General features: G+C 44.2%; 3 protein-coding genes across 4 annotated transcripts; 2 read left to right on the forward strand and 1 right to left on the reverse strand.

Annotated features, from left to right (window-relative positions):
* Nucleotides 1–524: 524 nt before the first annotated feature.
* Nucleotides 525–2,065, reverse strand: LOC133892588 (uncharacterized). 2 transcript variants are annotated; one of them, XM_062333449.1, is made up of 3 exons: nt 1,829–2,065; nt 1,548–1,648; nt 525–1,428 (listed from the first exon to the last, which is right to left on the reverse strand). In XM_062333449.1, the coding sequence occupies exons 1-3, from the start codon at nt 1,924–1,926 to the stop codon at nt 890–892; spliced, it is 738 nt and encodes a 245-aa protein (XP_062189433.1). In that variant the 5' UTR covers nt 1,927–2,065; the 3' UTR covers nt 525–889. The 2 variants fall into 2 exon arrangements, with proteins under 2 accessions (XP_062189433.1, XP_062189432.1); XM_062333448.1 differs by having other exon boundaries at nt 1,548–1,678.
* A 123-nt stretch (nt 2,066–2,188) lies between these two features.
* LOC133892589 (DNA-directed RNA polymerases II, IV and V subunit 12) lies at nt 2,189–5,802 on the forward strand. The gene is made up of 3 exons (XM_062333450.1): nt 2,189–2,359; nt 2,894–2,986; nt 5,506–5,802. Exons 1-3 carry the CDS (start codon nt 2,317–2,319, stop codon nt 5,526–5,528), a joined length of 159 nt encoding a protein of 52 aa, XP_062189434.1. The 5' UTR covers nt 2,189–2,316; the 3' UTR covers nt 5,529–5,802.
* A 622-nt stretch (nt 5,803–6,424) lies between these two features.
* On the forward strand, nt 6,425–9,956 carry LOC133892587 (alpha-galactosidase 2-like). Its single transcript, XM_062333447.1, has 15 exons — nt 6,425–6,897; nt 7,002–7,060; nt 7,172–7,228; nt 7,338–7,372; nt 7,505–7,608; nt 7,758–7,833; nt 8,045–8,103; nt 8,210–8,275; nt 8,534–8,617; nt 8,697–8,761; nt 8,893–8,975; nt 9,090–9,180; nt 9,287–9,339; nt 9,449–9,592; nt 9,699–9,956. Exons 1-15 carry the CDS (start codon nt 6,752–6,754, stop codon nt 9,792–9,794), a joined length of 1,218 nt encoding a protein of 405 aa, XP_062189431.1. The 5' UTR covers nt 6,425–6,751; the 3' UTR covers nt 9,795–9,956.
* The last annotated feature ends 7,872 nt before the right edge of the window (nt 9,957–17,828 follow it).

Below are 17,828 nucleotides of genomic sequence, written 5' to 3' on the forward strand. Positions count from 1 at the left end.
CCGCTACTGTTGTTTGGACACATCCAATTGAAACTAAAAATCCAACCTTCTTTCGAAGAAGGTACAAATGTACTTTTAATATCAAAGAGATGGAATCTTCTCACGAATTCAAATTGATAAGTTGAATTAGATTATGAATGAAAAATTCTATAGCTGTATTTCATTTTAAGCCTACCATTCATATGTGGTTTGGTAATCTTTCGTGGCTTTAATGGTCGCACTAAAGTTAGAATGTTGAAGATTAAACTATAAACTCACCATTTGACCATTACACAAAAATGGAGATCTTAAGCTTTCTTTTTTTTTTTTGTATAAGCTAGAGTTTTTGTGTTTCTACCATCTAACGCAATGATAAAAAAAACTCCCAGAGAAGGAGAAGTAAATTCCCATAGAATGAGAATGCAGCTAAGATAACTTGCTTTTATGATTTTCAATTTAATAGAAACACCATAAAGTTGAGATACATAAACTCAAATAAAAAAATTCCAAAAACATGGATTGAAATATCCTTCCCAGGACCACTAAAAAATGGGATTAAACAAATATCCTTATTTTGCTATTCTGGAACATTTATACCGTGCTCTGTTTCTCTAAAAACCATTTGACATATTAAAAATAAAAAATGATAACAATAATAAAATGACCTCATGCGGTATCGAACTACAGACATTCAATTTACAAGACTGACGCTCCACCACTGAGCTACAGTGACCCAACTACAGTAAAAAATTCATCGCACGCTATTAGATGCATCATCAGGAAATTACGAAGTCATCAACTATATCGATGTGTGCGAATTCAGAAATCCTAAATGGGTTGTTTTCATTCTCATATTCATACCCAATTAACGATCTTGTTGTATCTGATTGCTGAAAATTCATTGTACCCTTCATCCATACTCTACTGTGCCAGCTGAACGTTCATGTGCGCGGTGCGCGCGCGCTCGGCGGTGCGTCGCCGAGCCATGCACGCGCAGGGACGACACCTCCACTCTTCTCGGCCCTATTGCATGGCGATGCATCCTCTCGCTGCCACGGCTTCTTCTCGTTGCGCGCTCCTCCTTGAAGCTGAGCCCCCTCAGGCGCAGCGACTGCCGCAGCCTGTCCTTCCTCCTCTCCCGCACCGATGGCCATTTCCCTCCCGCCCTGCTCCCTCCGGCGCTCGCCACGCTCCCGCGGTGGTCACCGTCGGAGGAGGAGGAATCCGTGTCGGCCCAGCTCGAGCTGCGCTCCCCCTCCTCGATGTCCCGTTGGCGGCGGCGCCCTCGGCGCACGCGCTTCGTGTCGCGCAGCTTGCCCCAGAGGAGGCAGCACGCCCCACCGAGCGCGCGGCAGGAGCCGGAGCAGGCTTTCCACGCCATCTTGCAGGCGTTCTTGGCCACGCACTTGATGATGCCTACCTTGCACAGGAGGTACACGAAGAACAGCGCTGCGAAGCAGAGAGAATTACATTATGAAAACACAGGCATTTGGCTGTTCTTAAGATCAAGGAATCGATATGTATATGTTGCTGCGGAGCAGAGGGAGTGTCGTGAGTTGCGACTCAACTGATGTAGGTGAGGACGATAACCATGAAGAGCCTTGCCAGGCTAGAGAAGCACAGGTGCTCGATGAAGCAGGCCACGTCCCATGTCCCCGAGCAAACGCCCCTTGATATGCACAACAGAAGCGACGGGAAACTGTCAATGATGCCAAATTCAAACTCACAGGGCAAGCAAATAAGCCATCACAGTTCAGCGCATCGCAAAATAGTTCGGATTCACGTTACCAGATCATTTCTTTCTTTTTTTGTTTTCAGAAACTGATTGAGCAGTATCGTCAGAACTTACTCGCAGGACGCGCCCAAGAGAGTCCTGAAGGGCGCGGCGAAGGCGTTCCCGAGGAAGGTGCCGACGCCGTTCGCCGCTGTGCCGACGACGGATCCCATCTTGATCTCCCTTCTGGACTCAAGAAGCCGATCTGTGCCTCATGTGTTCGTCAATCTGGCCGCGGCATTGTTGGACGCGAAGAAAAACTCCCTCCTCGCCCGTGGCGGTTATCGTTTGGATTCCCCAGCGGAACGGAAGATCACTTGCTGGGCTGGGCTCTAATTGGGCTGGGCTCTTATTGGGCTGGGCTCAACCGAGCAAGTCGGCGAGGAGGACCATGACGGCAGCCGGAACGGCAGGGGAGGGCTACTTTTTCTTCTCGCCCCTCCCCTCTACCTTTCCGCCGTCGGCGACGCAAAGGCACGAGCCCTAAACCCTTCCCCAATCTCCGCGCAAGCATCTCCCCCCACCCCCCGCCCCCTCACTTCCGGAAACCCTAGTCGCCCCTGATGGATCCGCAGCAGCCTGAACCCGTCAGCTACCTGTGCGGAGGTGAGGTGGTCCCGGCCCTCTCTTCTGTCTCGATTCCTCGCTACGATTCTTGGGAACTGTGGTTACTGGGACGCCTTGCGACGGTCGGTCTAGCAGCTATCGGTCGGAGCAAGGGGAACTGAACGCGATGGGGGCTAACGAGGCGGCTTGATTTCTCTTGCCACCGATATCGTTTTGGGAAGAGCGGCTTCGGGTTTCTGATTTCGTCACTAAATCGAGGCGACAGGGTTTTCGTTTCAGTTCATGATTTCGTGTTCTTTGCTAGACAGTGAGTTTGTACCTCTCTACTACGGGCCGCTCCTTGATATCGTAGACTCGTTTCAATCAACACACGAGATTCGTGGACAACAAAAGTTTCGGTGAACTGAACTAGGGTCTCAAATTGGAAATACTGGTGACTCTGACTTGTTTTTTCTCTATGACGAGGAGAATGTTTAGTTTGATCCCCACCTAGTATCCTCATAATTAGTGAAATGTTAAGAAATCGAATTTCTCTTTCGTCTTTTGATGGGAAATGTAAATGTTTCCCTTCAGATTGTGGAGCTGAGAACACTTTGAAGCCGGGAGATGTGATCCAGTGCCGTGAATGTGGCTATCGCATCCTGTACAAGAAGCGGACTCGCCGAAGTAAGACCACGCATCCATCCCTTCTCTTTTCATTTCCCTGGTATGATTGCTTGTGTTCTCATCAGGTAGATTGAGGTGAAAGAAAGAATGCTGTAAGTTAAAGCAAAGGCCCCATTATGTTTGTGGCATGATAATAAGGCACATGCATACCTTTGATACATCCAGCACTTGAAATCATAGGCTTGGTGTGTGCTGCATCATGTGAGACGGGTAGTTTGGGCAATATGATGGATTTGTACTGGCCAAACCAAATGATGCTAATGGCACGGAAGGGTGTTGAAAAGTAGTGGGCACATAAGAACACGTCTGTTTTGTAGTGATATTTCAGGAACCAATGAAATTCCCAGTGGCTTATAAATTATTATTTATTCACTGTTATCACATGTACACACACAACTAATCCCCTGTGCATCAAATCATAAAAATATGCATTAGCACACATCAAGTGACATAGCCATGACTTGTCACTATTCCCTTTCACAGAAGTAACACATACTGTTATCGTCTTTTGATTAAACACTTAGTAGCCTGATTGATTTTAACCTATATATCTAATTTGTAGCCAAGCCAAAAGCTTATGACTTGAACAAAACTTATGGATATCATGTGATTTATTTTACTGGTAAGCCACTGCTAGCCACTTGGCCTTGTAGGCAGTTGAGCCGTTTAGTCTCTTGGTTTGTGAGATACTCGAGTAAACCTGTTTAAGACCCGGTTTTGCATACTCGTAACAAGTTATGCCACCTATTATGATTACTTGGCCGAGTACTTGATCAGTTAGAGATGTTTTTAGAACATTGTTTGTACATCTTAATTATCTTTATCACCCCACTTCCTATATGGTGTTTTTTATATCATTAATGACTCTCAATTTATCTAGAACATTGTAAATCTCGATTCGTTATAATGATGCTAATATATATTTCTATCCTCAGTTATTCACAACAATCCATTCCTTTTGTTGTCCATTTGTTCTCTGTTAGAAAAAGGGAAACAACCTTTTAATTATGTGATGCGCTATAGCTATTGCTTATCTTGATGCACAAGGCACACGACCTTTTTTTAAAAAAGCTTTTTATTATGTGGATTCAAAAGTTGTGATTGGTTTGATTATTGTTATCAGTTGCTAATGGTTAAGTTAATTGTGTTTAAAAATCTTGTCGCTCACAATTCAACAATAATCTATAGCTGCAAGCCCTTATAAACATATCTATGGTATATTTACGACATAGTAGCCCATTGATACATGTATTGCACCCAATAAAAATCTCCCCTGATCTTTTAAAACTCAAAATTAGTCTAGAGCTGTAGTTCCTTACAAACATATCTATGGGGCATTTATGACATAGTATCCCAATTGTACATGCCACTCAATATAAAAAAATTCATGCATTTGTTCTTTACAATTGAACCTAGTCGTAGAGAAAGGGGATTATGCTGTGATAAGAGGAAGCCTCTGTTTTGGGAGAAGGGCATAGGGTAATTGGCGGCAGGTATGCAACTTGTTATATTTGTAGTTGGGGAGGTGGGAGGTAGTAGATGGTAGGGACCATTGGGTTTAAGACAAATATGTGATTGGGGAGGCATGAAGTAAAAGGTTGGGGGCGTGCTGGTATCATCTAGGGACGTTGGTGAAGCCTAAATATGGATGTTTGTATATGACATCTGTTTTTCTTCCATGATTAAATATGTCACATTATCACTGGTTGTACTCTTGTAGGCTATAGCTTATTGCGTTTTAGTCTGTAATGCTTACTGTTTAGGCTTCCTTATTGAATTTGTTATTGCTATAAATTTGAAAATCAATTTTTTTTAGAAGGGTGTGCCTATTTATACTAACAAAACCAAAGTTTGCTACAAGGACCAAATTTCAGAAAAAACACCAAATTGAAACCAAGTAGGTAGCTAAAACAGACTGAGAAACTAAGCTGGATCCATACAAACATCTAGCATCACAGCTCAGAAAAGAAACAGAAAGCCAAGACTATCAGAAGAGCAGCATCAAAAGTGTTTCTTCATCACCCTCATGCACTGTCTGATGACTAAAACCTCCATTTCAGAAACAACAGCACATCAATTCTGAGATCAATCCTTAGCTTGCCTGAATGTGTTGCTCCACTGAACGCCACCCTTTGCTTGCATTAAACACTTCAGCAGCCACCCGTCCGAACAGTTTGGTGCCCCACCGTAGCACCTCTCGGTCTTGTTCCTTTCTCTGCAGAATTAACTAGGCATCAACAAGTGAAAAACACACTGGTTTTTGAAATATCTTCATAAAGTATTGTCCTTTATGGTATGAGAAACACAGTGCAACACATAGGAATAACTTGACTCTGAAAATGGTAGCTAAATTGAGTGCAAAATTGGATCTGATGGTTGCTCTTAGTAATGAAGCCTGTATATTCCACGATGCTACTGGAGATGTGTTTTTGGTGTGTTCAGCTAAAACTGAATTTTATTTGCATCTGTTACTATATTCGTTCCCATGTGCAATTTCTTACTAAATGTGTTTTCTACAGTTGTTCAATATGAAGCTCGCTGAAGACAAGGCAAACATCCTATCCTGGAGAAAAAGCTAGAGGGAAATGGAAGTGTATTACACAACGTTTGAAGGTCGTACGTGTCCATTGGACTATGGCTAGAAGTTGTAAAACTTGAACTGTGGAGTGATTCTAGACTTGAGATAGCATTGCAGTTATATGATTGATCCTCTTGAGTGGTGCGAATCACCAGTATGGGGTCAGCCATCAACGATCCTAGGATGATCGGTGTCCAACTTTGATACTTCTGAATTATTACTGGTATCCCTTCTGTAAGTTCTAGTTCCGCTTTCGTTCATTCAATCATCCACAGTTAGTGCTGATGAAAACTACGCTTCGTTCAGTTGTATCACTCTATTTTGCTTCAGTAAGTATCATAAGTCCTTACAGTAATTTAGCTTCTTAAGGCATCAATTTGATCCGTTGTGCCATTTAGCTGACTCATGGTCAGATTGTAGAGAAAGCCCTCTATACAACATATTGAAGCAATATGCCCTGTAGTTCCAAATCACATTTGTGCGCGTTAGGGCTCCTTTTGTTGACTAAAGATAGCTATACGGAACTTTTAGCTTGTCTCTACGCCAAGACGTGACGCGTCATGCTGAGTAGGTTTTTGGCTCCGCCGCTTGAAACGGCAAGCTTTGTTCACATTTGTAGTAGGGAGGATCAATTGTTGTAATGGAACGTCGTGTAACAAAAGAAACTCAAAAGCTTTGGTCGCAACTCAAATGGGATGTTGTGGGAAGTAAGGCAACCCTGTCTAGGCGACTGAGGATGCAAATGACTGCAAGCGCCGAAGACCTGTCGCCCACGAGAGGTTGTCGCCCGTTCATCACGGCTTTGAGCGATTCCCGCGTACTCTCATGCCTCATCTCATTGTCGTCTGCTTGTCTCACCACCACCGCAAAGACTTAGCCTACCTTGCCTGCAGTGCCCACGGCTTGTTTTGTTTCATGCTTGCATCAGCCTGTCTGACACATAGTCTACATACGGAGAAGAACACTCCACATGCACACAAAGAGAAACACGTACTCAAAACCGAAAGCGTAGCGGTACGTAGCCACCACGTCGTCGCAGGCCAGACAAGAGCAGCTCACGCTTTTGCAGTCTGCACATACTGGCATGGCACGAGCTCGCCAAGTCCAGCTACCACATATATGGACACGACGATAGATCACACACTCGCACGCACGCAAGGTTCGCCCAGGCGCAACGACGCGGAAGAATGGCGCCCAAGAACCGCGGCCCTGTGCCGCGGCAGTCTCCGGCGATCGTTATCCTGCTGCTGGCCTGCCTCGCCGCGGTGACCGCCGGTGGCAGCGCCCGGCGCGTCCTCGTCGCCAACGGGCTCGGGCTGACGCCGCAGATGGGGTGAGGATTCGGAACTCAGGCTCGCTGCTTCCCCTTGAGAAGGATGGATTTGCCTGCCACCTGGTCTGAATTTTGCTTGTTTTCTTTCTGAATTTTTTTTTCAGGTGGAACAGTTGGAATCATTTCCAGTGCGACATCAACGAGACGGTCGTCCGGAGCACCGGTCAGAGATGATAGATTAGACTCACAACTCCTCCACTGAATTATATATTTGAATTACCAGTGTTGTTTCTGATGCGATTGTTGACTGATTCGCGGTTAACATGGAAAACAGCTGATGCGCTGATCAGCACCGGCCTTGCGAAGGCAGGGTACACTTATGTCAACTTAGGTGTGCTCTTAGGCTCTAACAAAATAGTATATCCAGAGTTTATACATGTTGATTAGAGTGGCAAATAATGTTACTGACCGATGACACAACTGTACCCTGTTGATCGCAGATGATTGCTGGGCAGATGGGCAAAGGACCAAAGAGGTAGGAGTACTACTTCGTTATATATATAGCTCACCGTTATATACACGCTGTACACTGATTGTGAACGATTAGATAGCTTTGATTTGCAACCTGGAATATTAAAATTACCGTATCTATGTGATTTGTTGATAGGGTTACATGGTCGCTAACCCGAAGACGTTCCCGTCGGGGATGAAGGCCCTCGCAGATTATGTTCACAGCAAGGGGCTTAAGCTAGGTCTCTACTCTTCAGCTGGGTACGTCTTGTTCCAAGGTTAACTCAGTTGATTATTTCGAATTCCAAAGTGATCGTGCACTTTGAAAATCCACTAGTTTTCAATGCAACTATGAAGCATGACATGTAAGTAAAACAAGACAACCGTACTGCTGCTTTCGGTATTTTCAGGACAAGAACTTGCAGCAATAGGATGCCTGGATCTCTGGGCCACGAGGAAACAGATGCTAAGACATTCGGGTCATGGGTAATGATACAAATGTTCAGGCTTCAGACTGCTTGGTTCTTATACAAATGTCCTTGCTGTTTCAGTTCCATATCGCATTACTCCAGCACTTGAGAAAAATGTCGCAAAATTCTGTAAAGGGTGTTTCAATTGCAAACACGCTGGTAAAAAACAAACGAACTTTAGTTTAGGCCTTTTTTTTCTGTGACTTTGTTCTGAATCGTGAACACAGGATGTAGACTACCTGAAGTATGACAACTGCTACAGGGATGGCACAGCTGAAACTGTGAGGTGCAGTTTTGTTTCCACATGCAACATTTCCAAAGAAATTCGATCACTCAACTATATCCCAAGCATTCTTATTTCAATGACGACCTGTAAATTGCGATCAATGTAGATTTCCGAGGATGTCTCGTGCGCTGATGAACTCGGGCCGCCCAATCTTCTACTCACTCTGTGAATGGTACATGCCATTTCTCCCTATTTCTCTTTTCCTATGCTTCAGTTACGACTTTAGTAGAAAGCTGAAAGGTTAATGAATCTGAAAGGTACTATTACTTACACTGGTTTAACCAAAATGGAAAGAAGAAATAAACTCCTGATCAAACAGCATGCAGAAGCCCTATCAGATTAGTTTTGTTTGGTTGAGATGACGACTGAAGATATCTGGCTGATGATTTTGTGTGCGCTAGAAATTAAATGAAATGAAATGTTTTTTCAGGGGGTACATGGAAGTGGCGAAATGGGGCGGCTCGTACGGCAACAGCTGGAGAACCACCGGCGACATCAACGACACATGGACGGGGTAACTAACGCTGCGACTCAGAGTCTCCCATCGCTTGCAGCCTGCTGATTGGAACTTGCTTCTTGTTGCGAGCGAACAGCATGCTGAGCAACATCGACCAGAACGACGCCTACGCCCAGTACGCGAAGCCCGGCGGTTGGAATGGTTAGTCAGCTTAGCCCATCTGCATCACCAGAATGAAAATCGATGGAAAAACATCAGGATTCGATCTATGAACTTCTCCCTATCATCAGCTGACTACTGCACTCTCTGTACATGCTCTGTTCTCCCCACAGACCCTGACATGCTGGAGGTCGGCAACGGAGGGATGGCGTACAGCGAGTACGTCGTGCACTTCAGCTTGTGGGCGATCGCCAAGGTAACTAGCATTACTGCCAATGTATAATTCTTTGACTGCAACTATATATTTAAGTTGCCTGCCTGCTCGGCTGCTCCATCATCTGTATTTCAATCTTTTTTCTTTTCTTTGCAGGCTCCTCTGATAATCGGCTGCGATGTGACGAGCGTTTCCAAGGAGACGCTGGGGATCCTCTCCAATGCAGAAGTCATCGCGATTAACCAAGGTCAGAACTCACAACAGGACGCCATCTTACGAAATTTTCCTAACAAAATGTTCGGTTCTTTGGACTCACTACAAGCTCATTCTTACGTTTGTACGATGCGGCACAGATCGACTTGGTATCCAGGGAAAGAAAGTCAGAAAGTGTGACGACGGTCTTGAGGTACAGATATCTAACAAATCATCAAGAACACTCATCTCGAGAAAGAATCAAGTCTTCTCCTGAAAGAAATGAAGCTCTTCTCTTTTTCTGAATCCCTTGGTGTTTGCAGGTATGGGCAGGGCGTCTCAGCCGGCACAGGAAGGCGTTGCTGCTGCTCAACCGGGGGGCCACGCGTTCCCGGTCGATCACCGCGGCATGGGCCGAAGTCGGGCTCCGGCGCGGCGTGACCGTCGAGGCGAGGGACGTCTGGAAGGTGCATGCATGAATGGCTCTCTTATCGTCTCTACATGCATGTGCGCGCGACTGCCTTGGCTTTGCTTTGTTTCCCCTTCACGCTGATCTGTTTTGTGGGATTGCAGCACGAGACGCTTCCGGGCAAGTTCACTGGCAGCCTGACGGCGGTCGTGGAGCCGCACTCGTGCAAGCTCTTCGTCCTCACGCCCGTCCCTCGCTAACGGTAGCTGGAGATCGGGTCGCCGAGTTAGAACAAATACGATCTCAGACTGTGAGAGTGAACGAGAAGCCCAACAAGTGGGAACATGTGCATGCAAATGCAATGCTGTTTGGTTCAGATTTCAGATCGAGCACGCTGAATAAATGCAGAGTCGATTGAACTTTGCCATGCTCGCAGCGATCGAAGAACGTAGATCTCCACCTAATAAAATGTGGAATGCACATGGCAATAAATTTTATTTCATCTTTTCGCTCCTATCGCTCGCTCTTCTATCCCTTGAGAGGTCGGTTTGTTGGGGACGACGAGGGGATGGACAGGCGCGGCAGTCATAATTAATGGTTTGGTGTTTGCGCACTTGCTTGCGCGCGCGCGTATGATGCGCCATAGTGGTTTGTGCAGATGTCGATACATATATTTGGCTTACATCATCTGATAAATCTGCATGTTTGCACCGCTCTCTTGTTCCCTTCCCACTCAATTCAGAGGAATCTTATCTTACTAATACTAATTGGATGATTTTTTTGAGCTTCATTAGTCCTCAGATAAGATGCGCTATAGAAAGAGGGAAATTCTAGAAATTCTCACAAAATAGTCGATATAGTCGAATGTAGACTAGGAAGTATCGACAAATATATATGTTGAAAAAGGGGAGAAGAGAGCAAATGATGAAGATAGGAAGAAAAATTAATTTCTATTTAATAGTGAATCCCGTATCTAGACTTTGTTTAAAAAATCATGTGTAGTGAAACGCCTGAACACTCGAGAAAAAGGACTTGCTCACCGCTTTTCTGATATAGTTTTGACACGTTTATTGCTATAAATTGTTGTAGGATAAGGTCCAATTTCAATGCTCAAGATTAAAAGTTGTATTTCTATTTGCAATGTATGAAATAAATGAAATTCTAAGAGAAAATGATATATACTATCCATACATCACAATAAAAGCTAAGCCATGCAAGTGCACGGGTTGATGAACTATCTAAATAAGGCTTAAGATCTGCTCCATCTCTAACCTCGGCACCTAAGTCTCCACCATCTTTATAATTTTTAGATCTACCATAGCCAGAAAACAATTTTTTATTAGAAGTACGTTTTTGGCATTTCAACCGTCGCAAAAGTCTGACTACCCGCTCCAACTCAACACCAAACGCATGACACCCCTCAAGTTCCACGACTAGCCGAAATACCCCTGAGAAGCCAATCTACCCAAACCGAGCTTGCAGTGATTTCGACACATGGAGATGACGTGACCGACATGTAAGCAACACACTTCTGTGAAGCAGCGAAAATATAATAAAAAATAAATTGGCCCCATAAGTCATCCTCTATTGTCTCTTCATCTACCTCAGTCTTATTCTCTCTATCAATTTCGCCCCTATTCAACTCATATTTATGAACCCAAGTTGGAGCTTGATCCTCCGGATTCTTCACCAACGTTGGTTAAACATCTATATTGTGTAACTGATGACATTGAGCTTTACCGAAGGAAAACTTCATTTGATATGTAACCTTTTGTTTGTATTCACTACTCTTGCTATGAAAAAGGCAATGGTCACAGTAATGTTGTTAGTATTAATATTTCAAGGGACTACCTAGTCATTATTCTTTCTTTTTTCTTTCGCTAGGAACTCCAATGTAGTGATTGGTCATGCCCGCCCTTTGAGTGAAGGACAAGTACAGTATGCTGCATGCGATGCCTATTACTTGCTAGACATATTTGATCTGTTCCAAGAAAAGATCTGAACGGCTGGTAATTCTTCTCAAGTTCTTGTCTTTAAAAACTCAACAATGGGGAGAAGACACCTTGATTTTGTCTTAAGAGAGGAGAATACCGAATACTTTAAGAAGGTACTCACACCACATACGAGCACTTGGGTCCAAGCCTAGAAGCAGTTTCTCAACTAGATGCTCTACCAACCGAGCTATAGCTCGGTTCTCCAAGTTCTTGTCTTTAACACCATTGATTTGTTCACAGAAGTTATGTCATTACTTTCTTTTCTACGTTCTTGTGGCAAACATTATGTTGTCGTGAGATGTTTGAGGTCTCATCTTTAGCACCTGTTGACTAATGAATGCCCTGGGTACACTTTGTGATCATTGATTACTGTATCAGGAAATTGTTCTCCTACAACGGAACTAACTCCAGACGAGCATTGCTCACCAAGGCCAATGGAGTGCTCGTCGTCTGGATATGCCATTTGCTCTGATGGTCATTTCACGTCCATTGCGACAATGTACAGTGAGATAATTTTGTTGACAGAGTCTGATACAAAACCACGTTCATCAAGACGAAAAGAAAAGCAAAAGCTTCCTACTAGTGTCAAATGCAAAGAGAAGTTGGATGGTGGTACTGAATGGAAGGGTCCGTGGGGCCCTGCCATTGGTGGGGATGGATTCCCGCAGTTCTTATACTGAGAAGTTTGAGGTGTGCTTTTGTTTATTATTTATGATGGGTGATTGATAATGGGTGATTTTGGTTAAGTGTCTATCTCATTACAAATTACAAATGTATAGTTATGTATGCAATAATTGATCTTGTCTAACTAAAGTAGAAAAGAATTGAAGATTATGTCGTTATCTTGGTGCAGTAAGTTTACACTCACCGGATAGTCCGGTACGAGAGTGTTTGATCTCACCGGATAGTCCGGTGTAAGAGTGTTTAACCTCACCAGAGAGGTTTTTTAGCGCGGAGGCAGTGAAAAATTCATTTACCGGAAGGTCCGGTGCGGGTGAGAGTGAGTACCAGACTAATTCTTGTAGAGAAAGATTTTTGACGCTAAATTTCAAGAGAGCGCCTGATGGTCCGCTGTTGGCAATGGGTGCACACAGAACTAATGTTTCTAGAAGGGCTGAAATATGTGTACCAGGAGCAGTTGTGCTCATCGGATGGTCCGATGTTGACAATGTGAGCACCGGAAGTGGTCACCAGACTAATTTTTCTAGAGAGATGCAAACTGGGCTCCATCCAGTGTTCATATTTTTGTTACGTTTGATCTTTTTCAACTTGATTTTATTTTGGACTAACATGTGATGATGTTATATGGTTCTGGAGATGCATGTTTACTTGTCTAATGATGTGCAAGTGTTGGATGCAACTTGACAGTCGACGGCGGGTGATCAGTGCCAAGCGAGGTGCTTGGTGCCGAACGATTAAGGAGGCCGGGTGGAGTCAGGGGTGATCCTAGCTGTACATATGGAGGTCAAGCAAAGCATAAGGTAAAGGATGAAGACGCGAGTTGACAAAGTCAAGCGAAGAGGATGCTGGTGTAAGTGACAAGACGGTCCGAGGGATCGAGAGCGTGAGAGACTTACCAGCAGTCAAGATCGCAAGACAGAGGACACACGTCAATATCAAAATATTTGCTTGGGGTTAAAGCAAGCAGCTGTGAGTCACGTATTGAGAAGCGTGCGAGTCGGTTTCTCGGTTTGACCACAAAATTACAGGCAGATGGAGCATGGGTAAGTTTCTCTTTTAACAACTTGAATGCTTTTTCTTGTGCAGGTCCCCATTTAAAAATTACTTCTTTCCTTGTCAACTCATTTAATGGTGTAGCAATGGTGCTGAAATCCCGTACAAATCGTCAATAGAAACCCGCAAGATCATGAAAGCTTCTTACTTGAGTAACAGTCTCAGGGGTCAGCCAGCTCTTTATGGTGGAGGTGGAATCACACACTCTCAAGCGTCTTACCACGCTCTTGCAAGTGTTCTTACCATACACAACAGTTGGCACAACCAATGACTGGTTCGTGATATCTTATCCTGTGCGAGTGAGGTGGTTACAAGGGGAGAAACTATTCTGATCAAGAGAAGTTGTAGCTTAGATAGGCAATATTTAGTAGCAAGAAATAGCAATAATTAAAATCAGATTAGCAAAGCTGAATAAAAGTCTATAGTACTCGTCATAGTTGTTGTCCCGAACACGTTCCTAGAACTAGCTCAAGCAAGCCGAAAACTATAACAGACACCAGCACAATGGAACAAAATTCGCAATGCAAACTGATTCTTTTTTTTAATTCTCTCTCTTTTTTTGCACTCTTTGCTCCTTCTCTTTTTTTTTCTTTGCTTCTTGCTTTTTTTATTTGCTAATGTGGCACAAACTCAAAACTCTTCTACTGCTTTTTCTAAGACCAGTGAGGTATGTGGGTCACAAACTTTTTTTCGAAGAGTAGGGGTATAAAGGTAATAAAAAGAAAAGGTGGACGACTCCAACTAAGTGGTCGGATTCGAGAAGATGGGTGGAGCAACTGGTGGGACAATGAGTGGATGGTCGGAGTGACTGGTCGGACCCCGAGTGGTTGGTCGGAGTGACTGGTGGGTGGTCGGAGTGATTGGTCGGGACCCCGAGTGAGTAGTCGAAGTGAGTGGTCGGGACCTGAGGGATGGTCGGAGTGACTGGTCGGAGCGAGTGGTCAGGACCCGAGGGGTGGTTAGAGTGACTGGTCGGGACCCCAAGTGGGACACAAACTCGGCTATAGCAGACTAGGCAAGCCGAGTAACTCGATGACTAAATTAGCAAAGACTCGATGCTAGAAACTAGAACACGATGACTCGACCAGCAACAAGACACCGACGATGGACTCAAACTCAACAACGTGAAAACCAAAAATTGAATTGCGAAAGGCACAAAGTGGGACAGCGGAAAACTAAGACCTAAATCCTTTTTTTTTGTGGGGTAATTTTCTGAACTCTAGGTAAAGAAACTCGACGAAACAAAAGGAATAACTAAAATTACCTAACGGGAACTGAGGCAATGATACCACTTGTTGCGTATTTGCCCGATCTTCCGAAGGTAATATGATAAGTCGATTAGTGGAGTTTCGACGTTGATGATCCAAAGTCCCCGATTAGAATAGATCAAGAACCCTCGCAACCACTACACCACTACTGTGTAGTTACCAACCGTGCCAAGACGTGGTTGACCTCGCTAAAAAGGCTTTTCCTGCAAGCGAATTGAGGACACAAGCAAGAACAGATAGATGCAATCTGAATATTGCTAATTACCAATGAAGCACTCGAGTTTGGGGTTCAACAAACCGATAAACGACGAAACTGTATTAAACAGAATAATCTAAGCTAAACCCAAGCCTAAACTACGACGACTGTTGTGTATATATAAGGGGGTGCGAGGAGGTTGACCTAGGGTTGTGCAACCATGGAGAGAGGTGTGCACAACCTGGACTCTGACTCCGACATGATTACAAATCCCAACAAGGTTCAAAATGGTGACGCAACACCTTATTCCTTTTCCTCTGACTAAACTATAAGGAATATTTTATCGAGCTCATATCCATTGGAAATGGCTCATCGTAAGCTTTCCAGAATGTCCCAAATTACTTAAAATGGACTTCGTATGAGAGAGTTGTCATTCCCCAAATTTCAAAATTTGCATGTTTAATATTGAACGTGCATCATTAGCTTCATATTTGAATCTGGATCGCTTTCAATCACCAGATTGAAATTTGAATTGCAAATTTGCGATTAGGATTTCCTAAGGATTTAAATCACGACATAAAAATTTCACGAGATTTTGAAGCTCTACCGCACCTCGATTTGGATTAATGAGGTGGGAGAAAAGAAATTGAGAGAGATAAAAGAATCAGAAGCAAAATTGGATTTGGTTCCTTGCATGTGGGCCCATTTGAGTGAAAATATCTATCACTCTCACTCAAAAGGGGCAGCCCACCCTCTCTCTGTCTCCTCCCTCACTCCCCATGTGCTCCTCTCTCTCTCCAACCGGCCACACCACAGAGGAGCCCCCACTCTCACTCTCCCCCTTCTCTCTCTAGCTCTCCCTTTTCCCCTTGGTTCCCACCACTACAAGCGAAGCCGAGGTACATATGTGGTACCCACGCGACCACACACTCGAGAGCTACTCATCCGTCCAATTCATTTTCGTTTTCCCGAAGGATTCGAGCCAGTTTTGATCATTTTAGGTGTTCTAGGTTGAAACACTTGGAGCACCGGAGTTCTTCTTCGTCCCGAGCGTTTTGCTTCTTCCCGAAGGTTGCAAAGCAGGGTAAAAGCATCCTTGGTGAGTCTCCTAGGTTTCCCATGGCATGAACTTGCATTTGGATGGTCGATTTGGGTTTTGGATCGCTTTTTGAGAAATCAAGCATTCTTGAGGTTTAGAAGAAAAGAGAGGATTTAGATGAGATTTGATTTAGGAATTGAGTTGCTATATGGTTAAGTGAGTTCTAGACTCTCTAAACTCTCCTAAACGTATTTCCCTTTGGGTTGGAGAAGAAAGCAAATCAATTTGGCAAAGTTTTGCTTCAAATAGGGGAAGTTCTGGAAAGTCCGGAACCTTCGGACAATTTTTCAGAGGTTCCGCAGTGTGGAGTATCCGCGAAAATGTGCAGATAGTCCCGAAAAAATGCGGATGGTCCGTAGTTACTATTCATCAGGCACGTAGAGGCTTGTAAAATTTATAATTAATTCATCCGAACTCTAAACGACGTGAGACCAGTTGCGTTAGCTTCGTATGAGTATGAACTACGTGTTAAAAGTGTTGGAACTCCATAAAATACTTTGGATAATTGATGAGTTAATTAAATATGTTTCCACTTGTTTAGATCACCGATAATCAATACCATCTTCGAAAATTGTGAAACCACTTGGGCAATTCATGTTTTGCGCATCTCATGGCATGCATTGTTGCATTTCATACATACTCATAGCATTACACGCGTTATTCTTTTTAGAGAACACCGATCCGACGATCCCGGCGAGCGAGGGCATCCGGAGGTGCCCCACCTTTCTAATCCAGGGCAGCAAGGCAAGCATCTATCATATTGCACCATGTTAACTTGAAAGTCTAAAGTGTTATCTATGCTTATGTATGTATGCATGTGTCGGGTACCCTTAGGTAGAACCTATGCCGTTACATTCTTCTACCTTGGTCACAAGTTCATGTGTGTTCCTTGAAGCCTAGAGGTGATGTCGATGTCTAAAGGTCTTCGCTATGGTTAGCAATGCTTAGGTATTTCGGTAGAAGTCAAACGACGGCATTCTCTGTTGTTCATGAGAATAAGATCTACTACTGTTTACAATTACATGTTGTTGGCGATAGTATGGTTGGTGAGTGGTGAGTATGAAACGAGATGTGAGCAGTGTTAGGGGTGTCGTCTACCTTGGTGGAAAGTCCAGGGGGCAGATCGGGAGAGGAAACCCGAGCACCATAGACCGCTTGCATTGTTTAAAACCGATCGTCAAAGTTGTTGACTTTGGCACTTACCTTATTCACCACATGTTGATCTAATGGTAAGGTGAGCCGAATACCTTCGTAGCTGTGGCTTTGTGGGTGTGAACATCGATGGTGTGAGCGGACGGGCTTATAAGCGGTACTAGTTTGCTCCGGGATTAATTCTAGTATCGCCTTGCTGAGCGATGCATGCCCCACACGGTTGGGGTTGGTTGGGAAAGGTTGTTACGAATACCCCCTTATGTGCACTTTGGCCGGTGGCACAAGCCGAATGGTACTCGTGTTATGTGGGTCCAGGAGTATCCCCCTACAGGGTTTATAAACAATTTGAACTGCCGCGCTCTCGGTCATGAGCATATTATTGTTTCATCTTCACCCGGTCGTAGAGCTCTCATTGTGGTTTGTGGATGATGGCATGAGGTTGATGGTTGGGCATGTGATTATGGTCTGGGTATGGTGGTTGGTGGTTCGAGTTGGCACTTGTTCACATTGATATACTTGTTGTTACATTTACATATGCTCAGTTGTTAGTTATGGCAGGGTAGTTTCATATAAGTTGGTTAAGTTAGTTGCTCACACCTATGTTTAGAATGCTTATCGCTTAATTAATTTAACCATGTTTAAGTCTTGTTACCAGCTTAAATGCATGATCCTTAGAGTCGGAAATATGTATACCCATATTGTGTAAGACTTGCGAGTACCTTCGTACTCAGGGTGCTACCCTTAAGTTGATGTAGGTTCACAGGTTAGCGAGGAAGAGGCGGTGTTCAGCTACTTTGTGCCTGCCGATCAGGGTGGTGGGCAGGAGTAGCACACTCTACTCCGAACTCAGT

Source organism: Phragmites australis, chromosome 15, assembly GCF_958298935.1.
Source record: "Phragmites australis chromosome 15, lpPhrAust1.1, whole genome shotgun sequence".
NCBI classification, from domain to species: Eukaryota; Viridiplantae; Streptophyta; class Magnoliopsida; order Poales; family Poaceae; genus Phragmites; species Phragmites australis.